At 39.8% G+C, this 22,731-nt stretch overlaps 1 protein-coding gene across 1 annotated transcript; it reads right to left on the bottom strand.

Moving 5' to 3' along the window:
- Window positions 1–9,044: 9,044 nt before the first annotated feature.
- hdac3 (histone deacetylase 3) lies at window positions 9,045–16,283 on the bottom strand. Its single transcript, XM_056440006.1, has 15 exons — window positions 16,140–16,283; window positions 15,022–15,104; window positions 14,780–14,922; window positions 14,514–14,595; window positions 13,939–13,995; window positions 13,792–13,847; window positions 13,579–13,712; window positions 12,877–12,957; window positions 12,696–12,769; window positions 11,634–11,698; window positions 10,901–10,990; window positions 10,727–10,785; window positions 10,397–10,476; window positions 10,140–10,297; window positions 9,045–10,038 (listed from the first exon to the last, which is right to left on the bottom strand). Exons 1-15 carry the CDS (start codon window positions 16,192–16,194, stop codon window positions 9,969–9,971), a joined length of 1,287 nt encoding a protein of 428 aa, XP_056295981.1. The 5' UTR covers window positions 16,195–16,283; the 3' UTR covers window positions 9,045–9,968.
- Window positions 16,284–22,731: the final 6,448 nt, after the last annotated feature.

The following is a 22,731-nucleotide window of genomic DNA, read 5'->3' on the forward strand; positions in this document are numbered from 1 at the left end:
CCTCATAGGTTTGATCTTTATCGCAAATATTTGGAAACACTTAAAGTCACCGACCTGGAGTCAAAAGCTCCAAACAAATCTATTTGAATAGGTCTTTTGTAACCGGAGCTCCTTTTTCATTTCGTTTACTTCAGCTGGAGGAGAAAAGGAAGAAGCCGCCGTTCATGTGCGTGACACAAGCCGACGATTGTTAAACATAAGGGGGGAAAGCCTGTCGGTGTGTAAGATCTTTTTACTCCCCCTACCACCTCCACATCCACTGATTTTCTTCTGTGCGATGATTAAATCTGAGTTATTTTTTAGAAAATATAAACAATTAAAAATGCAACGCTTCGGTGAAAATGAAAAAAAGAGGAGCGAAAAGACGAGATCGGAAGAAAACTTTATTAATCAAGAAGAAAATTCTAGCGCCAGAGATTCATTAAAGATTACAACAGGAGAAGAAAAATATGAACATATATGAACAATAGAATAACAATAATAAGATGTAAAAGAAATAATACATTGCGAAATCTAATTCAATAGCAGTAAGAGTAAAAAACTACAATAAAATGTATAAATTATATAAGAAATGAGTTTGTTCGATCTTTTAATGGTCGTCCTCCTCCACGAATAGATGTCCAAGGCAGCCTTTACATTCTTTTGGCCATATTTGGACTTCACTGTATCTGGAGTTCAATACCATAAATACGTGAGTTGATGATTCTTCCCCGTTACAACACCACAGTTGTGTTAAACTTAGTTAAAATCAGAAAAAAGAAGACAAACACACATAAGAAAAGGTAATTGTTGTCAAAATTATGATTTATTTTTTCTTAGAGTGATTCATGCATCATGATTGGTTGGGTTCCTCACGTTGGTATCACTTCTCACATCTGCCTTTTTTTTTTAAGGGTTCAAATGTGAACAACTTGATCCAGGTAGCTTTGTAAATTACGTTTTTTTTGGTAATTTGCCAGAGACGGAACGATTTTTTATCCCAAAAAATTGCCGTGAAAATAGCAACACGCATTATCTGACATTGATGCAACTGTAGAACTTTGTCGATTTACAGAAATTAAATGGCATAAAAATAAAAAAACAATATCAGACTGAATATTGCATCATGTTTGAGTTTGGTATCGGAAGCGATCTGGTTCCTGTTTCAGGAGACAGCTACCCTTTGTCATCACTCTCTGGGATCCAGCAACATTGTACACACACACACACACACACACATATACAAACTCTGCCCCCTGTTTTGACAAGCTTCTTCTCTCGCCTCTTGGAATATTTTTTGATGTGTGTGTGTGTGTGTGTATTGTGCAGCAATCTTTGCACACATAAACATTTTAACGGCTCATTCATTATGAAGATGGAAATCTCCTGTTCTCTCTCCGGACGACAGAACAATGAACAGACCGGGGGAGCCTGGTTAAACTCATGGACTGTATATAAGAAGTGAACAAACCGCTGATGTGTGCACTGACATCTTCAAGTTTTGGTTTCCATCTTGTTTTTGGCAACCAGAAGTGACACGAGGGGGCGGAGCTCGAGCCAGATACTGAATAAGACATTTGTAGATGACTAAGTAAAAACACAACAAATTCACTGAAAGCACACTGTGAAAGGGTCTAAAGTTACAGATGAAAAAAGGGATGGACAACGCCGTGGTCGCGACCTGTCAATCACGACGTAGCCACGCCCCCTCTTTGTGGTCCTTTTGTGTCACTTTATATTTGTGGATATTTGTTGTGATTTTGAGTCTCCTTGAGGTATTTTTGCACCTTTTCATAGTTTGTGTGAGTTTTTCATATGTCTATTTGTGTGCTATTTTGCATCCCTTTGTAGTTTTGGTCTCTTTATGGTCCTTATGTGTCACTTTATAGTTGCTTTGTGTATATTTGTAGTACATTTGAGTCTCCTTGAGGTATTTTTGCACCTTTTCATAATTGATGTGAGTCTTTCATTTGTCTTTTCGTGTGCTATTTTGCATCCCTTTGTAGTGTTGGTCTTTTTATGGTCCTTATGTGTCACTTTATACTTTGTGTATATTTGTAGTACATTTGGGTCTCCTTGAGATGGTTGATAGTTGATATGAGTCTCTTTATGATCTCTTTGGAGCTATTTTTCCTCTCTTTGTAGTCAGGATGTCATTCCCCGTCTCTCCCTGGTTGGTAGACGTGTCTCTTTGAGAGACATTTTGTCGGTGAAAGGCCGAGCGACCCCTGACCCTTTGGGACCCTTGGCCTGTGCCCATTAGGCCTGTTTAATAATCAATCCATGCTTTGTATATATAATCACTCGGAAAAAATTTATTCTATAAAATACCTACAAAATACAAGAACTCCGACATGCATATTTCCAATGTTTTCCAAGAACTCCAGAGAAAGCTGCAACCTCCCACTGAAGATGTGTCCAGTCCACAGATTGCAGAGTGATACACGGCTGTGTGTTTGTGCTCTCGGGGGCCTCTTCCTCCTCTGCTTGCTCTCTGTTATTGCCTTTTATTGGACCTCTTCTAAGTTCTTTTCACTAAATTGTGCGTCCCAGCTGTGTTGATCTGTCAGCAGTGGAACAGAAGGAGCTGAAGGACGTGTATGTTCCTCAGCTGCTCATCTCCACCTCTTGTCACGCACTTTCTGCCTTCGCAGAGCCAAGACCCCCTTAACGGACGCAGCATAAAACCTGAATGCTCTTCATTTGCAGTGTGTTGCACTGTTTTGTGTTTTCCACAAGCTGAAGTTTCTGATTCTTTGGGAAAAAGGAACTACATTTTTGTTAAAGATGTGGGGTGAAACTGCCAAAATGTTCCTCTTCACAACATCCTTCTTTGGCATGAGAGATCCGTAGGAATCTCGCAGTCTGATATTATTTTCACAGCCGCGATTGGATTTAACGCAAATTATGAAAGACAGACTGACAATCACAGAGGGTTATATTTAAATGTTTTCCTTTAAAGATTAACTTAACAACATGCCCTGCACCTACATCTCGGCTGTCGAAATGTACTCTTTATTCATGGGGATGGCCCAATGGTCGAAATAAAAAAGGCCTGGAAGTGCACATTGAGTTAAAGGGGACATATTATGAAAATTCCACTTTTTTAGTGCTTCTATACGTTAATTTGGGTATCTGGCATGTCTCCCAACACAAAAACGCTGGAAAAAAACAACTCACGCGGCTTGTTGTGGTTCCTCTGTGTCAGAAACGATATGCTTGAGTGCGTCCAAAGGGGTCACCACCAACGTCTATGTAGATTTTGAAGCACGCCCATGTAGGGAGTCTGGCTACATGGCCTTGGACCGCCCCCCACCACCACTCGACCCACCCAGTTTAAAGACGGTTCGGTGACATGAGCCAATGTACACCAAAAAAAAAAATGTAGAAGTGACAAAGTTAACTTACCATTCAGAAACGTCCTGTTGAGCCCTAACTTCTCGAACTTGTTCGGGAGCCTCTTCTTGTTCAGGGTCTGACTCTGGTTCAAAACGATATGGTTGCACGACGCTATCTTCATCTGCAGGCAGCAGCTAGGCGAGCGCATCTCGTGGAGGAGGGGGGAGGGGGGAGAGCTGGCTCATTAGCATTTAAAGGAACAGGCACTCAAAACAGGTTAATCTGTGGGGAGGTGTTTTTGACAGGGTAAAAAGGGTGCTGTTTGAAATGATTCTTGTGGTATTTTGACAAAAATATGTTACAAACATTTCATTAAGACCCCAAGGAACCATATCAACTTGTGGAAAAATTGGCATAATATGGGTCCTTTAAGATTTAATACTTTCGAAACTGAAAAAAACCCCTGTTTTATTACTTGTGAAAAATGTTCTCAGCTGTAAGATCAATCCAACTTAAGAAGTGGATAAATCCGTCATAGTCTCATCCTCCTTCGCATTTCGTCCCTGTGTGGGATATGACTGTACCGCACAGAGTTTACTGTACAGGGCATCCATCACCATGATGTCATCTCTTTGATGAAGATCTATTCGTTGGCATTTCTTGCAAAGCGAGGTTCCATCCCGTGAAACCACAAGCGTGCACATAATTGCATCAGTTCACGTGTAAATTACATTCCGGCACCATCTTGTGATTACTGCATTGTTTTCATTCAAAACAAATCTCCTGACAGTTTCTCTCTGTAGGAACCAGTCCTGCCTGCTGCGACAGGTTCCCCTTCGAGTCCCACGGCTCCGTGTTCCTCACGGTGTTCATCAGAGTGTTTTCAGAATGAGGGAATTGAATTCCTCTCTTCGAGATCTACAAGGTGCACACTGCTCTTTCTACTGTTATGCAACTTTTACTGACCAGTCCACAGCCCCATGGGCCACAACACACGGCCTCTCCTGGTGTCACTGGGTCAAACAGAAGGTCGTTGTAATCAAAGGCGGCCCGTCACATGTTACTGCGGTACACGAGGCAATATAACTGGGATGGTATGAAATAAATTGCTATGCAATTGGTTAGTTGTGTACTGGGTCAGCAGCTGATAATGTACTGTATATTGTTAAGCTTTTCTTTTCCAAGAATGATCACACACTGGATCTGTAGAATGGAAAATATGACAAGATTAAGACGCTAACGCTATGCTAGTGGCTCTACGAGGCAGCGCCGACTGTAAGCAAAATGCCGTTAGCTAAACGCTTTTTCCTTATCGTAATCGATGGTTTGGAGATAGACGTGTCGTATTCCGCGCGGGTTGTAAAGCCTGCTGTTGAGCAGCGATTACATTCAAGCTACCGTGTTTCCTTTAAGTGTGTTAGCATGCTAGCATGCTAGCATTAGCTATCCAGCACTGATTCGTGGCTTGTAAAATGTGATGCGCCATTTTAAATATAAGTGACAGTATATTCAAGAACAGCAAACAGGATTATTTCAATTAGTTGGCAGGAAATTAAGAATACATTTTTTTACAAATGTTTTTCAGACCATTTTTAATCTGTTAAATGTTCATGGTTCCAGCTTCTGAAATGTGAGGAATTGCTTCTTTTCCTTTTATTTATTTAATTTTTTACAAATAATGTTGAGCTTTGGATGGTTGTTCATCGGCACAACAATGTGAAGGTGTCATTTGGGGATTTGGGGGATTTGAATTAATAAATTGAGAAATGATCAGCAGATAAATCCATAGTAAAAGATAATTGAAGAAAAATTAAAATGCTCAATGCACTCTGTCTGCATTGAGCATTTTTACTTAATACTTTAAGAACCTTTTCCTGATTTTTACACTTACATTTACTTCAGTCACATTTTATCAGTAAAAAAAAGTTTAGATGCAAAATGTTATACACAACATATAATCTAAAATAGAAGTAAATACTTTTCTTACAGTGCAGTGCGTCCAGAACGACGCTTCCTTCTCCCTGAGGCACACGGAGCTCTCCTTGATGTCATCTGTGACCACATGTGCTGCAATTCTCCACATCTGTCCAGCAGCAGGTGAGGTCATGGAGGATGATGACCCCGGGGAGGAGACTCATGAAGTCAGTGGAACGTAGTGGAGCCCCGCATGAAGCCCTGCAAGGCCTGCTGGGAGTTGAGTACCAACACTTAGAACCACTCAGTGGCCTTTTGTTTTGGCCAATACACAACAATAAATTTCATAATTATCGCTAACTTACCAACTAGACATAAGATAAAAGCAGAAAAGAAAAACATATTAAAAACTAAAACGGAGAAGTGCTTCCATGCAGCATCTTTATTTCTATTTCACAATAAAGGAAGGAAGAATGTCGTAAAGATCCATGGCGGTGACAAACAGGAAGTTAGTTTGGGCTCTTGTGTCGATAAATCAATCAAACTTTTATTTCGGACTGAAGGTCCAGATAGTACAACTCATTAAAATATAATAAAATACATAGAAAATGACAAGTAAAATACAAAGAACTACAAACGCTGAGATTCAACGAGCAAGCAGATGCTTCACAGAACAGATTCAGGCCCCGGGGTCAAAAACAAGACACACACACACACACACACACACACACACAAACAAACACACACACAAACACAAACAAACACAAAGACATGCGCACACACACACACACACACAAACAAACACACACACATGCGCACACACACAAACACACACACACAAACAAACACAAAGACATGCGCACATACACACACACACACAAAGGCACACACACCTACAAAAACACACACACACAAGACATGCGCGCACACACACAGGCACACTCCTACAAAAAAACACACACAAGCAAACACACAGACATGCGCATACACACACACAGGCACTCACACCTACACAAACACACACACACACATGTACACACACACACACACATGCACACACACATGCACACACACACACATACACGTGCACACACAAACCCACACACACATGTGCACACACACACATACACAAACACACACAAGCACACACAAGCACACACACACCCACACATCCAGACCGAGTCCGTGGCGATGCAGACGAAGGCCTGTGCTCTTCGTCATCATCATGCGACGCTGTTGAACTGTGAAGCGTGTTAGCGGCTCGTGGTCAACAGCAGCGAGGAGCAAAGCGGCGCCCAGGTCAGCTTCGAGGAAGACGCCGTCAGAAGAGCCGATGATGTTCACGAGGCAACAAAGCGCCGTGGAGACGAAGAGCACGATGACTCCAGGAGGAATGCTCACACGACCCATTTGTTTGACATCATTATAATTATTATTATCTGTTCTATTGGTATTTTCTATTTTATTAATATTTGCTGTGCTCGACACGTGGAAGGAAAACCACTGAGGCGATTATCAGTTAAAACGTTGAACATTGGAAATATAGTTTTAAAATACATTTTAATTGATGCTTTTGTTTCTATATTATTTACAAACCGAACAATCAATTGCTCAATTAAAAAAAAGAAATATGCAGATTCATCAATATTGGAAATAACCACTGGCGTCCAACCACGGTGGACTTTAATTGTCAAGTTTATTATGCTTTACATACTTTTAACGTACATTTTTAATGTGGGGACTTTTACGTGTACATATGACGTCTAGTCTTGCACACAGAAGAAGAAGAAAATAAAATCTTAACTCTTAACTGGGTCTACTTTCTGTCTTTTTTGGGGGCTCTTCGGCCTCGTCTGGCAGACGCTGCGACGCCGATGGAGGAACACGACCGACCAGCGGCTCGCTTTCAATGTTGTGGCCGTATGAAAATATGTAAGTCAAGCCTGATGGCTGCAGAAGAAATGGAGGTTGCTGCCTTAATATATATATTTATATTTATATTTATATTTATATATATATATTTCTATATTTATATATATTACGAAGCAAAAATTCGCGATTTTATGGTATAATAAGTGGAGAATAAATGAAACACAGAAAGGAGACAAACTGAAATAAAGAGATGGAAGGAAATGAAGATTAAAAACATGAAACTCCAAAAACTAAAAACTATATTATTTTTGTGTTTCAGGTTGGCGAGCTCTCTCTCTCTCTATCTCTCTCTCTCTCTCCAGATGTTCGCTGATCACGCCTCTCAAACTCTCTGTACAAATTATGATGTTTTTTTTAACTAAACCTGCAGAAACGGGAGATTCTGCCCGACAACAATCAACCGATTTCCACGATAGTCCTTCCACGTTTGGACATTCCCAACATCACAGGTCAAAGTTCACACCTGTTCTGTTGCTGCTGCCTTCAATCACAGAATCACACGAGCAATTTGTTTCTCATTTCAGACACCGGTGAAAAGAATGATTGTAGGCTCTAAAAAAATGATGTTTTAAATTGAAATCCATCTTTATGTATTTTGTGTTAGGGTGTGTCAGCAGGTGTTTTGAAAAACCAAGCTCAGGCTTTTTTTCATATTTTGAAACATACTAGTATTACAATATATATATATATATATTAAACATTTGCAAGTTCAACTTTGACTACATTTGGAAAATAAGAGCTAATTATTTAAATAAACTCAGACTTAATTGATCTTTAGAAATCAAATGTTTCTTTTTATTCAATAAAATATATTTTTTTATTAAAGATAAGATTTCTTTTTTAGTGTCTTGTAAAATTAGCCTAATTTCATTCACATGTGATCTTTTAAAAATATTTTTTCAAACACAAGTTAATGCCGCATGCTGTTCCAATCTGATTTATTCTATTCAGAAAATAATATTTAGTCTTCAAACTATTTATTAAAAGAGTCCTTTATTTAATTTCCGAAGCAACACTGATACGGTTATTCAAAGCCTAAAGAACAGTGATGACTGAAGACTTTGAGTCTCTTCACAAATGTTTCCTAAAGTTTCAGAAGGAACTCAGATCATCCGTCCTTTGAAATAATGAGACGTTCACTTCTTAAACTCAGCTTCTCTGATGACATGGCATCTATCACTTATTGAATTGAATCAAACTTTCTCTCCGTTTACCAGAAATAATATGACATCTAAATAAATGTCAGGTGTTTAAAGCATTTTCTAAAGTTCCCAGGTGAAACATCGCCGTTGTCATCTCATCACTACATATACAGGACTGTCTCAGAAAATTAGAATATTGTGATAAAGTTCTTTATTTTCTATAATGCAAAAATGTCATGCATTCTGGATTCATTACAAATCAACTGAAATATTGCAAGCCTTTTATTCTTTTAATATTGCTGATTATGGCAAAAACTAAAATCATATCTCATAAAATTTTAATATTATAACAGCTGAGTGTTTGTCAAGGCTCAGGAAACCAGGTGTTTTTAATTAATTCAAGTGATTTGTTTAATACCCTACTAGTATACTTTTTCATGATATTCTAATATTTAGAGATAGGATATTTGAGTTTTCTTAAGCTGTAAGCCATAATCAGCTATAAATCAGAATTTGTAATGAATCCAGATGAATGACATTTGAAAATAAAGAACTTCATCACAATATTCTAATTTTCTGAGATAGTCCTGTACATGTTGTGTGTGTTTACAAAATAACCAAAATGTATGTACTCTAACCTGAACGTTTGACAATAGCCTCCATTCTCATTGGCTCCACGTCGCCCTCTGGTGGAGAGGTTCAAAATCTGCCTTTAAAAATACTTTCATATTACATGCATTGATTCAATAATTCTTTTTATTAAAAAGTAGACAATATTAAAAAAATAAAGAATAATGACAACAAAGAACGTTTCTGGTTAAAAGTGGGCGTGGCAGATGGTAGAAGACGTCCCTGCTGCGTCTGCCGCCCTCCAGGCATGAGCCCAACGACGAACTGCTTCCAGACAAAAGGTTCCACAAGCGAGCGTCCGTCCTCTTCCACATCACCCAGTGCCCAGCTCCACACACACACACACTCACACAGGATCGCCTTTTCAGAGCTGTAAGGCACACGAATAATGTGTACCTCTGAGATTCTGTGTCACATAATTCAAATCTTTGTTTTAAACCTCTGAATTGACCAATGTGAGAATCGTGGATCGGGGCGGACACTTAAAACAACCGTCTCTTCTGCACTGAATTCTGTTGGCCACTTTATGAGCGATACAATAAGTTGATACAACAACAACAACAAAAGATGACAATTAAAAAACATCGCATTGCTAACACGTGACGGAGAGAAAATCTGCTATTGGCACATCTAGGTGTGCACATCCTCACACGCACAAACAGAGTGTTGTTGTTTTGTGTTGTGATACCAGTTGACAAAGTCAAAACAAGCACCACCTCCGGTAGACTTGACATGACACGGTGCGTGACCCCGTGACCCCGGTCTGTTACGTCATAGAAAGGTGAATACTGCCGTGCCGCCGCCGTGCTCCGTGACGTTCGACACCGCACGCAAACGTCACGTTACGGCTCCAACGGGTCGGAACGAGCACGACGTCAGCATGTGTGTGTGTCTACCTCAAACGAGGAAGAAGAGGAGCTCGTGGAGTCTTTTCAGTCCTTCCAGAATCGTTTCTGCTCGGTTTGGAGACAAAGAAATCGAACGCTGCGAGAATCCAAAACCCAAAGCGCCGCTCCTTTTCGTCCTCGCGGGTCAAATTTCCACGTCGCTCTCTTTGTCGTTGTCGTGGTCGCCGTCGTAGAACTCGTTCGCCGCCTCCGGCCTGAGGGGGAGACAGAGACATTATCCACAGTGAGGGAACGGCGATGCGGACACATCGATTTAAAAACTGACTGCGTCTGAAAGGCGTCGCTCTCGTCTCACCGGGTGTAGGCCTCGTCGCCGCCCCTCTCGTCGGGGTCGGGCTCGTCGGTGCGCTCGTAGCTCAGCATGTCGGACGGCACGTCGTGGATCTGGACGCTGGGCGCGTGGTTCAGCATCTTCAGGTTCTCGAACACCGACTGGCGGATCTGCTCCAGGTACTGCGGCGAAAACACGTACGTGTATGAACGTCGCGTCCTTCATCAGATAACATGGAACGTGTCCAAGCGCCATTGGGGGGTGGGGGGGGGGGGCCTCACCGGTCTGGAGTTCTGGTTCTCTATCCGGGTGCTCACATCGGGATGCAGCGTGAAGTCCGGAGCAAAGTACTCAAAGTACTCTGGAGAGGAGAGGAAGAGGAGGGACAGACGTCAGGAAGGGTTATCACTTTGTACCCGGTTTAAATTGTTATTATTGTTTACATTTAATTATCAAATGAAATAGCAGCAGTTTTTTCACGTGTCAAAATAAAATAAACAAAATAAATAAAATAAAATAGTATGGTGCTAAAAAAACAACAACATCTATCGTAAGTGAATAATTATAAAATACTGAACGCTTCTAGTCTAGTATGTTGTGATACAACTCACCGCTGTAAGGCAGCTCATCGCTGATGGTTTCATCCAGTAGCAGAGACGTCTCAAAGGTCCTACGGGCAGAACAAAACAAGACATGCCGATTAAAAACAACAACAACGCCCGTCTTGTGACAACTCAGAAACATGTGACCTCCACATAGAAAAAAAAGAAGAAAAAACAACTCACCAGCAGCGAGCCACGTTCCTCACGGTGTAGCCTCCTCCTCCCAGGACCAGCAGAGGAATCGTAAAACTCTTCACGAACTCCACACAGTCGCTGGACGCACACATTAACATGAGTTAAGAAAGGTCTCCCGCTACGAAGAAACTACAAACATGACCCAACGTGGAATGTGTGTATGAAAATAGTGGCATCAAAATGAGTCGGTGTTTGTAAAAGACAACACGTAATACTTAATAAGAAGGGAAAGATGGAATGATTGAGCTCCATATCCTTATGGGAAGCCCCGTTGTACAATACACACACACACACACATGTTGACCAATGGATTTCCAGGACTTTCGACCCAATTTCCATGACCAAACATTTTGTGAAATCTCGGTGAATACACGAGTATAAACCTTAAATGACACAAATGAATGAGACAATAGTTTGACTAAAAGAATACACATTTATATAAATATGTATTCTCGTAATCAAACTGCGTAAATGAACATATGAATAAAACCAATTTCCCTGACTTTTCCAAAACTTTTGGAAATTACAATTCTTCTTCAAGGACTTGTCCAGGCCTGGAAATAACTTTTAAAACTCTGTGACTTTTCCAGGTTTCCCGGGACCGTACACGAGCCCTGCGTGTTTCACCGTTGCGTCCGTCGCTTTAAACCCACTTTCCACGGACGTTTAACCCCAACGAGGAAACGGCATTCTTTATATTTATATTTAAACCACGTCTCACCCGTGTCCTCGTATGCTGAGGTTGAAGCAGCCCAGCCGGTCGCAGCCCAGAGAATCTGCTCCACACTGGAAGGAGACAAGAACACACGGGCCTCCGTCTTAGATCCGGGTCGTGCAGCCGATTACGCTCCGGCAACGGGACGGAGTCACTCCTGCGGGGCGTTCTCTAGACCAGGGGTCCCAAACCCCCGGGCCGCGGCCCGGTACCGGTCCACGGCTTGGTTGGAACCGGGCCGCGGAAAAAAAGTGAATAAAAAAAGTTTTATTTTTTTTATTTTTTAAATCAGTCGGATAAATATATTATTTTGAAAAAGGAGCGGATCCACCCGTGTGTCTGAGCCGCGTTCAGGAGTCTTAAAGTTCGGGTTTATCGCTGCAGGCGAGTCTCACGCGCCGAACCCTCTGCTGGCGGCACAGTGACAAAGAATCTTAAAACAGATTCAACCTGCTCAATGAATTCTGTCACTTCAGGGAAATGACAACTGTTTTCAAGTTGGCCGATAAAGTCGCTGCTGTGTGGGCGAGCGAACAGCGGAATATTCTACATGTTTCAGACGTTGACCGGGTGGAAGAGGCTTTTCAAAGAGTTTGAGCGGTACTCCAACCACAAAAGACCCGACTGCAAAAGAATAGACCTGCAACCCATTTGTAAACAAACCCACCCGATGAATCGAGCCCGTCCGAGCTAGAAGAAAATGTGTTGGAGATGCAAATGACGGTGGCCTTAAGGGACATTTCACACAACAACTCTGCCGGTGTTCTAATGACAGCGACCAGAACTCGGTTAGGAGCAGCGGACCAAACACACGTCTGTGTCGCCGTCTCCATCAGCGGCTCGTTGCAGGTAAACAAGCGCACGGCTCACACTAATTCGGCGTAATGATGAGTTGTAGTTTTGGCACTTTATGCCCTTCGTATAATTGTATGATGTCATATTTATTACGTCATTTATATTGCCGGTCCGTGAAAATAATTTCTGACACGGAACCGGTTCGTGGCTCAAAAAAGGTTGGGGACCGCTGGTCTAGACGACCCGCAACACGGCGAGATGAGACCGACTGACCTGGAGAACAATGCAGGTCGGCTGGTAGAAATCCACCACCTGTTTGATGACCGGCTGGAACAGCTGCCGGTAGCCTGAAAGAATAAACACACACACACACACACACAGAGATGTTCAGGAACTTCAGCGCTGCCGCCTCTCCGTGTTACCCGAGACGTAGACGTGCGGGACGTGAGCTCACTCTGGTCATCGATGCCGTCTCTGAGGGGAACGTTGAGGCAGTAGTACCGACCGCTCTCTGCGCCCACCTCGTACATGTCACCTGAAACCAACACACAGGCTTAACCCTCCTGTCACCTTCACATTTACCAACACATTTTACCCTCGGGGTCAATTTGACCCCAGCAATTAAAACCTCCAGAAAATTATTAGAATTAATATTGTTTCCCAAATTTAAGTGTGAGGTACTTTATGTTTGTTTGTTACCTAAATAGCCCTTTAAATATATAAAAAAGTTGATATTTCTTATATGTTTGACAGTGAAAAACAGCCTGGGGTCAAATTGACCCCAAAGAACACCGACGTTAAACATTGAATGGGGTCAAATTGACCCGAAAGGTAACAGGAGGATTAATATGACTTTTTACCTATGGGGTATTACATTTAACACCAGGATTCCTGCATAACGAAGCAGCTCATATTACAAGCCAAACATCACACCAAATATGTCTCCTGCATAGACTTCCATGCATTTTCTTAGCTGTACATAGTCCGACATTTAAAAAAAAGAATGACGGCGCGAGCAGACATCTTGGTGTAGAGTACAAATCAAAGTTAAATTGCCACGATGAAGACGAGGGGCACTTTCAGCTGACGTGCAGAAATGGCCAGGCGACACTCCGACACCATTTAAAAAAAAACGTGCGTCGAAAGGCATCCGTACCCGTTCCGGGGAAAAAGTAGTTCCCGTATTTGTGGAAGGACACGGTCATGACGCGGTCGGTCAGGTAAAAGGCTTCCTGGACGCCGTCGCCGTGGTGAATGTCGATGTCGATGTACAGAACTCTGGGGTGGTATCTGGAACGCACAGAGAGACGCGGTCGTAAAGAGGGAAACGGCATCAACGCGTGACCTTCGGAGAAGCGTCCTCTCTTACTTGAGGAGCTCCAGAATACTGATGACGATGTCGTTGACGTAACAAAACCCAGATGCCTGCAAAAACCCAGAAGAATCCCGTCAGTCCTTCAACCAGACACGGGTAAATGCAGAGACGCGAGAACAATGTACGGCGCTTTCTCCCGACCTCAAACTTCTTGGCGTGATGCAAACCTCCGGCCCAGTTGATGGCAATGTCGCATATCTGGAGAAACAAAGCAATGAAAGTCAATTAAAGGTCACAAAGCCACCGCTGGCTGTGGATCAGCGCTGCGGCCGGTTCAACATAAAGAGTGACGTCCGGCGATCCAGGCGTCGTCTGCTACACGCGTGTTCTTCTCGAACTCATCACAGGAAGTGACCAAAAATAACACAACTCAAAGAAGACAGACAAGAACCAGGGTTCTTACACATTTTGACCAATGGATTTCCATGATTTTTCCATGACTATTTCATGGCCGGCTTATATTTTGAGCGTCTTTCTTTAAAAAACATATTAATTATTTCAAACTCTGCGTAAATGAACACGTGGTTATAACACATTTTCATGACTTTTCCCAAACTTTTATGATTTAAGTTTTTTTCCCATGACTTTTCCAGGCCTGGAAATGATCATTTTAAAATTCCATGACTTTTCCAGGTTTTCCATGACCGTACGAACCCTGAAGACCGCTGGTTTCCCCCGCCGGCAATAACGATTTCAGACACTCGTGGGCGTCTCACCTTGTGGTTGAGCTGCGTGGCGCCCTGTAAGGAGGCGCCTGTGTACCTGGAGCAAAACTCAAAGAGGCCTGGAAACACAGGGCTGAAAACACACACACACACACACGTTTCAGTCATGGTTTAGTCCGTCCTCTAGTAACCATTATAGATGACCTGGTATTCAATGACTGAGTCAATGGGGATTTCAAATGCTAGGACAATAAATTGCAATAGTGTACAAAATAAAATCAACCATTTTAAGGAATTAAGAACTTTCTAGAACTCACCAGTCGTCCCCGACATTGAACGTGTTGAGGCTCTTGGTGAAGCCCTGCATGTTGTTGGGGCTGACCTTCTGCAGGAAGTCGATGTAGTCCTCGGAGTGGAACCGACACATGTCGTGCTGAGACGCTTTGTACGGCTTGAACACCTGAGGGGGGGAGGGCAGCATGAAACGATGTGCTCGTTGGCGCGGCGGCTTCGTTTCGGCGAGAGGAGCCCGCGCGGGGCCTGAATCCGTGCTGCTCACCATCATTTTCTTGAAGAGTCCGTAGTGCAACACCAGACTGTGAGTCAGAGACAAGCGGTGGGGCTTCATCGGGTGACCGGCACCTGGCAGACAGGGGCGGAGTCCACGTTACGGTACGGACGTCTCGCTCGTTACAGCCGCTTCAACGACGCCCAATATGGAAATAAGTCATCCGGATATACGTATAATCTTAAGCATTTAGGTCACCTAATAACTACATTTAAAGCATTTAGATCACCTAACAACTACATTTAAAACATTAAGATCACCTAATAACTACATTTAAAACATTAAGATCACCTAATAACTACATTTAAAGCATTTAGTTCACCTAATAACTACATTTAAAGCATTTAGATCACCTAATAACTACATTTAAAACATTAAGATCACCTAATAACTACATTTAAAACATTAAGATCACCTAATAACTACATTTAAAGCATTTAGATCACCTAATAACTACATTTAAAACATTAAGATGACCTAACAACTACAGTTAAAGCATTTAGATCACCTAATAACTACATTTAAAGCATTTAGTTCACCTAACAACTACATTTAAAGCATTTAGGTCACCTAATAACTACATTTAAAACATTTAGATCACCTAATAACTACATTTAAAGCATTTAGGTCACCTAATAACGACATTTAAAGCATTTAGATCACCTAACAACTACATTTAAAGCATTTAGGTCACCTAATAACTACATTGAAAGCATTCAGGTGACCTAATAACTACATTTAAAGCATTTAGGTCACCTAATAACTGCATTTCGATCACCTAATAACTACATTTAAAGCGTGTCGGTCTCTAGCTGCTGAGACATCTGATACATGATGGAGCATTTCAATAACTGTCAATAGACCCAACTCGAGACCCGACGCGAGCCAAGCAAAACAAACGTTGTATAATGTGCACAATGCGCCGCGATGCTCCGGTAGATAGCGCGCTGTCTGTCTGCGTAACGCGCATCCCAAAGCACGCAGAGGGCGACTAGAAGTGCTAAAGTAAATGACTCGTAAAGCCGCGTCTCTGGAGCCGTTAGCATGTGGCTAACGGCTCCAGCACCGGCCGCCTTTGTGGGCCCGTTCGCTGCGATAACCACACTTACCGTAATGAAAGTTGCCCACGTCCGGGTCGTAGAAATAAGAGGTTCTGTTGCTCATCGTGAAAGGAATATCTTCCGACTTGTTTTCGCAAAACCACAACCGTTTCTTGCCGCTATAAAACACACATTTTCTTTCAATTAGCAGAAAGCCGCCATTGTAAACACCAACTTGCCTACGTCATCAGACGGGGACCGTGATGACGCAGAGGGGGAGGTGGCTGACGACGAAAAGTGACGTTTATAAAAAAAAGAAAAAAAGGGTTTCTATATATGGAGCCTCCATATATAGAAACCCTTTTTTTCTTTTTGGAGCCCTGGGAGGACTTTAAATGACTTATGTATAAATAAATAAATGAATAAATACAAGAATAAATAAATAAATGCTTAAATGAATGTATAAATAAATACAAGAATACATGTATAAATACAGAAATAAATACAGAAATTAATAAATATAAGTTATAACTCAACAGGACATCATTAAATAAATGTATTTCTACATTTCTTCATTTATTTATATCTCTATTTATGTGTCCACACGTATTTCTTCATTTATTTATGTGTGACATTTATGTGTCCGTATATTCAAATGAGCTATAGGGCCAGATCATTCTCAATAATTGCAAATCAGAATCAGAATCAGAATTGTATTTATTGCCAAGTAGGTTTACACCAACCTGGAATTTGTTCTGGTGTATAGGTGCATACAGTGAACATAAAATGAACATAAAACATAGAACATACAAACACAATAAGTACTACAATCCAAAACAAAAAGCAGGGCAGGAGTGCAAAAGTGTATGTGCAATGTTCAGTGTGCAAAGTAGTGTGTGCATAACACAGGCTTGAGGTGTGGGGAGGGGAAGTGACCACGTCAGGTGGGGGTCCGGGCCTCGTTTACCTGATTGTTTACCTGAACGTTTACCGAAATGTTTACCTGATTTAGGTAAACGTTCAGGTAAACATTTTGGTAAACATTACCTGAACATTTACCTAAATGTTTACCTGATTGTTTACCTGAACGTTTACCTGAACGTTTACCTGAATGTTTACCTAAATGTTTACCTGATTGTTTACCTGAATGTTTACCTGATTGTTTACCTGAATGTTTACCTAAATGTTTACCTGAATCTTTACCTGAACGTTTACCTAAATGTTTACCTGATTGTTTACCTCAACGTTTACCTGATTGTTTACCTGATTGTTTACCTCAACGTTTACCTGATTGTTTACCTGAATGTTTACCTGCATGTTTACCTGAATGTTTACCTAAACGTTTACCTGATTGTTTACCTGAATGTTTACCTGCTTGTTTACCTGAATGTTTACCTGAATGTTTACCTAAATGTTTACCTGATTGTTTACCTGCATGTTTACCTGAATGTTTACCTGAATGTTTACTTGAATGTTTACCTAAATGTTTACCTGATTGTTTACCTGAATGTTTACCTGAATGTTTACTTGAATGTTTACCTAAATGTTTACCTGATTGTTTACCTGAATGTTTACCTGAACGTTTACCTGAATGTTTACCTGAACGTTTACCTAAATGTTTACCTGATTGTTTACCTGATTGTTTACCTGAACGTTTACCTGAATGTTTACCTGATTGATTACCTGAATGTTTACCTGAACGTTTACCTGAATGTTTACCTGATTGTTTACCTGAACGTTTACCTGAATGTTTACCTGATTGATTACCTGAATGTTTACCTGAACGTTTACCTGAATGTTTACCTGATTGTTTACCTGAACGTTTACCTGAATGTTTACCTGATTGTTTACCTGAACGTTTACCTAAATGTTTACCTGATTGTTTACCTGAACGTTTACCGAAATGTTTACCTGATTGTTTACCTGAATGTTTACTTGAATGTTTACCTAAATGTTTACCTGATTGTTTACCTGAATGTTTACCTGAACGTTTACCTAAATGTTTACCTGATTGTTTACCTGAACGTTTACCTGATTGTTTACCTCAACGTTTACCTGATTGTTTACCTGAATGTTTACCTGAATGTTTACCTAAACGTTTACCTGATTGTTTACCTGATTGTTTACCTGAATGTTTACCTGAACGTTTACCTAAATGTTTACCTGATTGTTTACCTGCTTGTTTACCTGAATGTTTACCTGAACGTTTACCTGAATGTTTACCTGAATGTTTACTTGAATGTTTACCTAAATGTTTACCTGATTGTTTACCTGAATGTTTACCTGATTGTTTACCTGATTGTTTACCTGAATGTTTACCTAAATGTTTACCTGAATCTTTACCTAAATGTTTACCTGATTGTTTACCTGATTGTTTACCTCAACGTTTACCTGATTGTTTACCTGATTGTTTACCTGAATGTTTACCTGAACGTTTACCTAAATGTTTACCTGATTGTTTACCTGAATGTTTACCTGAATGTTTACCTGAATGTTTACCTGAACGTTTACCTAAATGTTTACCTGATTGTTTACCTGATTGTTTACCTGAATGTTTACCTGATTGTTTACCTGAACGTTTACCTGAATGTTTACCTAAACGTTTACCTGATTGTTTACCTGAATGTTTACCTGAACGTTTACCTAAATGTTTACCTGATTGTTTACCTGAACGTTTACCTGAATGTTTACCTGATTGTTTACCTCAACGTTTACCTGATTGTTTACCTGAATGTTTACCTGAATATTTACCTAAACGTTTACCTGATTGTTTACCTGAATGTTTACCTGATTGTTTACCTGAATGTTTACCTGAACGTTTACCTGATTGTTTACCTGCTTGTTTACCTGAATGTTTACCTGAACGTTTACCTAAATGTTTACCTGATTGTTTACTTGAATGTTTACCTAAATGTTTACCTGATTGTTTACCTGAATGTTTACCTGATTGTTTACCTGATTGTTTACCTGAATGTTTACCTAAATGTTTACCTGAATCTTTACCTAAATGTTTACCTGATTGTTTACCTGATTGTTTACCTCAACGTTTACCTGATTGTTTACCTGATTGTTTACCTGAATGTTTACCTGAACGTTTACCTAAATGTTTACCTGATTGTTTACCTAAATGTTTACCTGAATGTTTACCTGAACGTTTACCTAAATGTTTACCTGATTGTTTACCTGAACGTTTACCTGAATGTTTACCTGAATGTTTACCTGATTGTTTACCTGAATGTTTACCTGATTGTTTACCTGATTGTTTACCTGAATGTTTACCTGAACGTTTACCTGAATGTTTACCTGATTGTTTACCTGAATGTTTACCTGAATGTTTACCTGATTGTTTACCTGAATGTTTACCTGAACGTTTACCTAAATGTTTACCTGATTGTTTACCTGCTTGTTTACCTGAATGTTTACCTAAATGTTTACCTGAATGTTTACCTGATTGTTTACCTGAATGTTTACCTAAATGTTTACCTGAATGTTTACCTGAATGTTTACCTGATTGTTTACCTGAATGTTTACCTGATTGTTTACCTCAACGTTTACCTGATTGTTTACCTGAATGTTTACCTGAACGTTTACCTGAATGTTTACCTGAATGTTTACCTAAATGTTTACCTGATTGTTTACCTGAATGTTTACCTGATTGTTTACCTGATTGTTTACCTGAATGTTTACTTGAATGTTTACCTAAATGTTTACCTGAATGTTTACCTGAATGTTTACCTGATTGTTTACCTGAATGTTTACCTGAACGTTTACCTGAACGTTTACCTAAATGTTTACCTGATTGTTTACCTGAATGTTTACCTGATTGTTTACCTGAACGTTTACCTAAATGTTTACCTGATTGTTTACCTGAATGTTTACCTGAACGTTTACCTGAATGTTTACCTGATTGTTTACCTGAATGTTTACCTGATTGTTTACCTGAACGTTTACCTGAATGTTTACCTGATTGTTTACCTGAATGTTTACCTGATTGATTACCTGAATGTTTACCTGAACGTTTACCTGAATGTTTACCTGATTGTTTACCTGAACGTTTACCTAAATGTTTAACTGATTGTTTACCTGAACGTTTACCGAAATGTTTACCTGATTGTTTACCTGAATGTTTACTTGAATGTTTACCTAAATGTTTACCTGAATGTTTACCTGATTGTTTACCTGATTGTTTACCTGATGTTACCTAAATGTTTACCTGATTGTTTACCTGAATGTTTACCTGATTGTTTACCTGAATGTTTACCTGAATGTTTACCTAAACGTTTACCTGATTGTTTACCTGAATGTTTACCTGATTGTTTACCTGAATGTTTACCTGAACGTTTACCTAAATGTTTACCTGATTGTTTACCTGAACGTTTACCTGAATGTTTACCTGATTGTTTACCTGAATGTTTACTTGAATGTTTACCTGAATGTTTACCTGAATGTTTACCTGAATGTTTACCTGAATGTTTACCTGAACGTTTACCTGAATGTTTACCTGATTGTTTACCTGAATGTTTACCTGAATGTTTACCTGAATGTTTACCTGATTGTTTACCTGATTGTTTACCTGATTGTTTACCTAAATGTTTACCTGATTGTTTACCTGATTGTTTACCTCAACGTTTACCTGATTGTTTACCTGAATGTTTACCTAAACGTTTACCTGATTGTTTACCTGAATTTACCTGAATGTTTACCTGATTGTTTACCTGAATGTTTACCTGAATTGTTTACCTGAATGTTTACCTGAATTGTTTACCTGATTGTTTACCTGATTGTTTACCTGAATGTTTACCTGAACGTTTACCTGATGTTTACCTGAATGTTTACCTGATTGTTTACCTGAATGTTTACCTGAATGTTTACCTGATTTTACCTGAATTGTTTACCTGATTGTTTACCTGAATGTTTACCTGATTGTTTACCTGATTGTTTACCTGATTGTTTACCTGATTGTTTACCTGATTGTTTACCTCAACGTTTACCTGATTGTTTACCTGAATGTTTACCTAAACGTTTACCTGATTGTTTACCTGAATGTTTACCTGATTGTTTACCTGAATGTTTACCTGAACGTTTACCTAAATGTTTACCTGATTGTTTACCTGAATGTTTACCTGAATGTTTACCTGAACGTTTACCTGAATGTTTACCTGAATGTTTACCTGAATGTTTACCTGAACGTTTACCTGAATGTTTACCTGATTGTTTACCTCAACGTTTACCTGATTGTTTACCTGAATGTTTACCTAAACGTTTACCTGATTGTTTACCTGAATGTTTACCTGATTGTTTACCTGATTGTTTACCTGATTGTTTACCTGAATGTTTACCTAAATGTTTACCTGAATGTTTACCTGAATGTTTACCTGATTGTTTACCTGAATGTTTACCTGAATGTTTACCTGATTGTTTACCTGAATGTTTACCTGAACGTTTACCTGAATGTTTACCTGATTGTTTACCTGAATGTTTACCTAAATGTTTACCTGAATCTTTACCTGAACGTTTACCTGAATGTTTACCTAAATGTTTACCTGAAAGTTTACCTGATTGTTTACCTGAATGTTTACCTAAATGTTTACCTGAATGTTTACCTGATTGTTTACCTGAATGTTTACCTGAACGTTTACCTGATGTTTACCTGATTGTTTACCTGACGTTTACCTGATTGTTTACCTGATTGTTTACCTGAACGTTTACCTAATTGTTTACCTGATTGTTTACCTGATTGTTTACCTGAACGTTTACCTGATGTTTACCTGATTGTTTACCTGTTTACCTGATTGTTTACCTGAATGTTTACCTGATTGTTTACCTGAATGTTTACCTGAACGTTTACCTGAACGTTTACCTAAATGTTTACCTGATTGTTTACCTGAATGTTTACCTGATTGTTTACCTGATTGTTTACCTGAATGTTTACCTGCTTGTTTACCTGAATGTTTACCTGAATGTTTACCTGAATGTTTACCTGAATGTTTACCTGAACGTTTACCTGAATGTTTACCTGATTGTTTACCTGAACGTTTACCTGAATGTTTACCTGATTGTTTACCTGAACGTTTACCTAAATGTTTACCTGAATGTTTACCTGAAGTTTACCTGAGTTTACCTGATTGTTTACCTGAATGTTTACTTGAATGTTTACCTAAACGTTTACCTGAATGTTTAACTGAATGTTTACCTAAACGTTTACCTGATTGTTTACCTGAATGTTTACCTGAATGTTTACCTAAACGTTTACCTGATTGTTTAACTGAATGTTTACCTGATTGTTTACCTCAACGTTTACCTGATTGTTTACCTGAATGTTTACCTAAATGTTTACCTGAATCTTTACCTGAATCTTTACCTGAACGTTTACCTAAATGTTTACCTGATTGTTTACCTGATTGTTTACCTCAACGTTTACCTGATTGTTTACCTGATTGTTTACCTCAACGTTTACCTGATTGTTTACCTGAATGTTTACCTGAATGTTTACCTAAACGTTTACCTGATTGTTTACCTGAATGTTTACCTGATTGTTTACCTGATTGTTTACCTCAACGTTTACCTGATTGTTTACCTGAATGTTTACCTGAATGTTTACCTGAATCTTTACCTGAACGTTTACCTGAATGTTTACCTGAATGTTTACCTGATTGTTTAC

This window comes from Pseudoliparis swirei, chromosome 19 (assembly GCF_029220125.1).
Source record: "Pseudoliparis swirei isolate HS2019 ecotype Mariana Trench chromosome 19, NWPU_hadal_v1, whole genome shotgun sequence".
In the NCBI taxonomy this organism is placed as follows: Eukaryota; Metazoa; Chordata; class Actinopteri; order Perciformes; family Liparidae; genus Pseudoliparis; species Pseudoliparis swirei.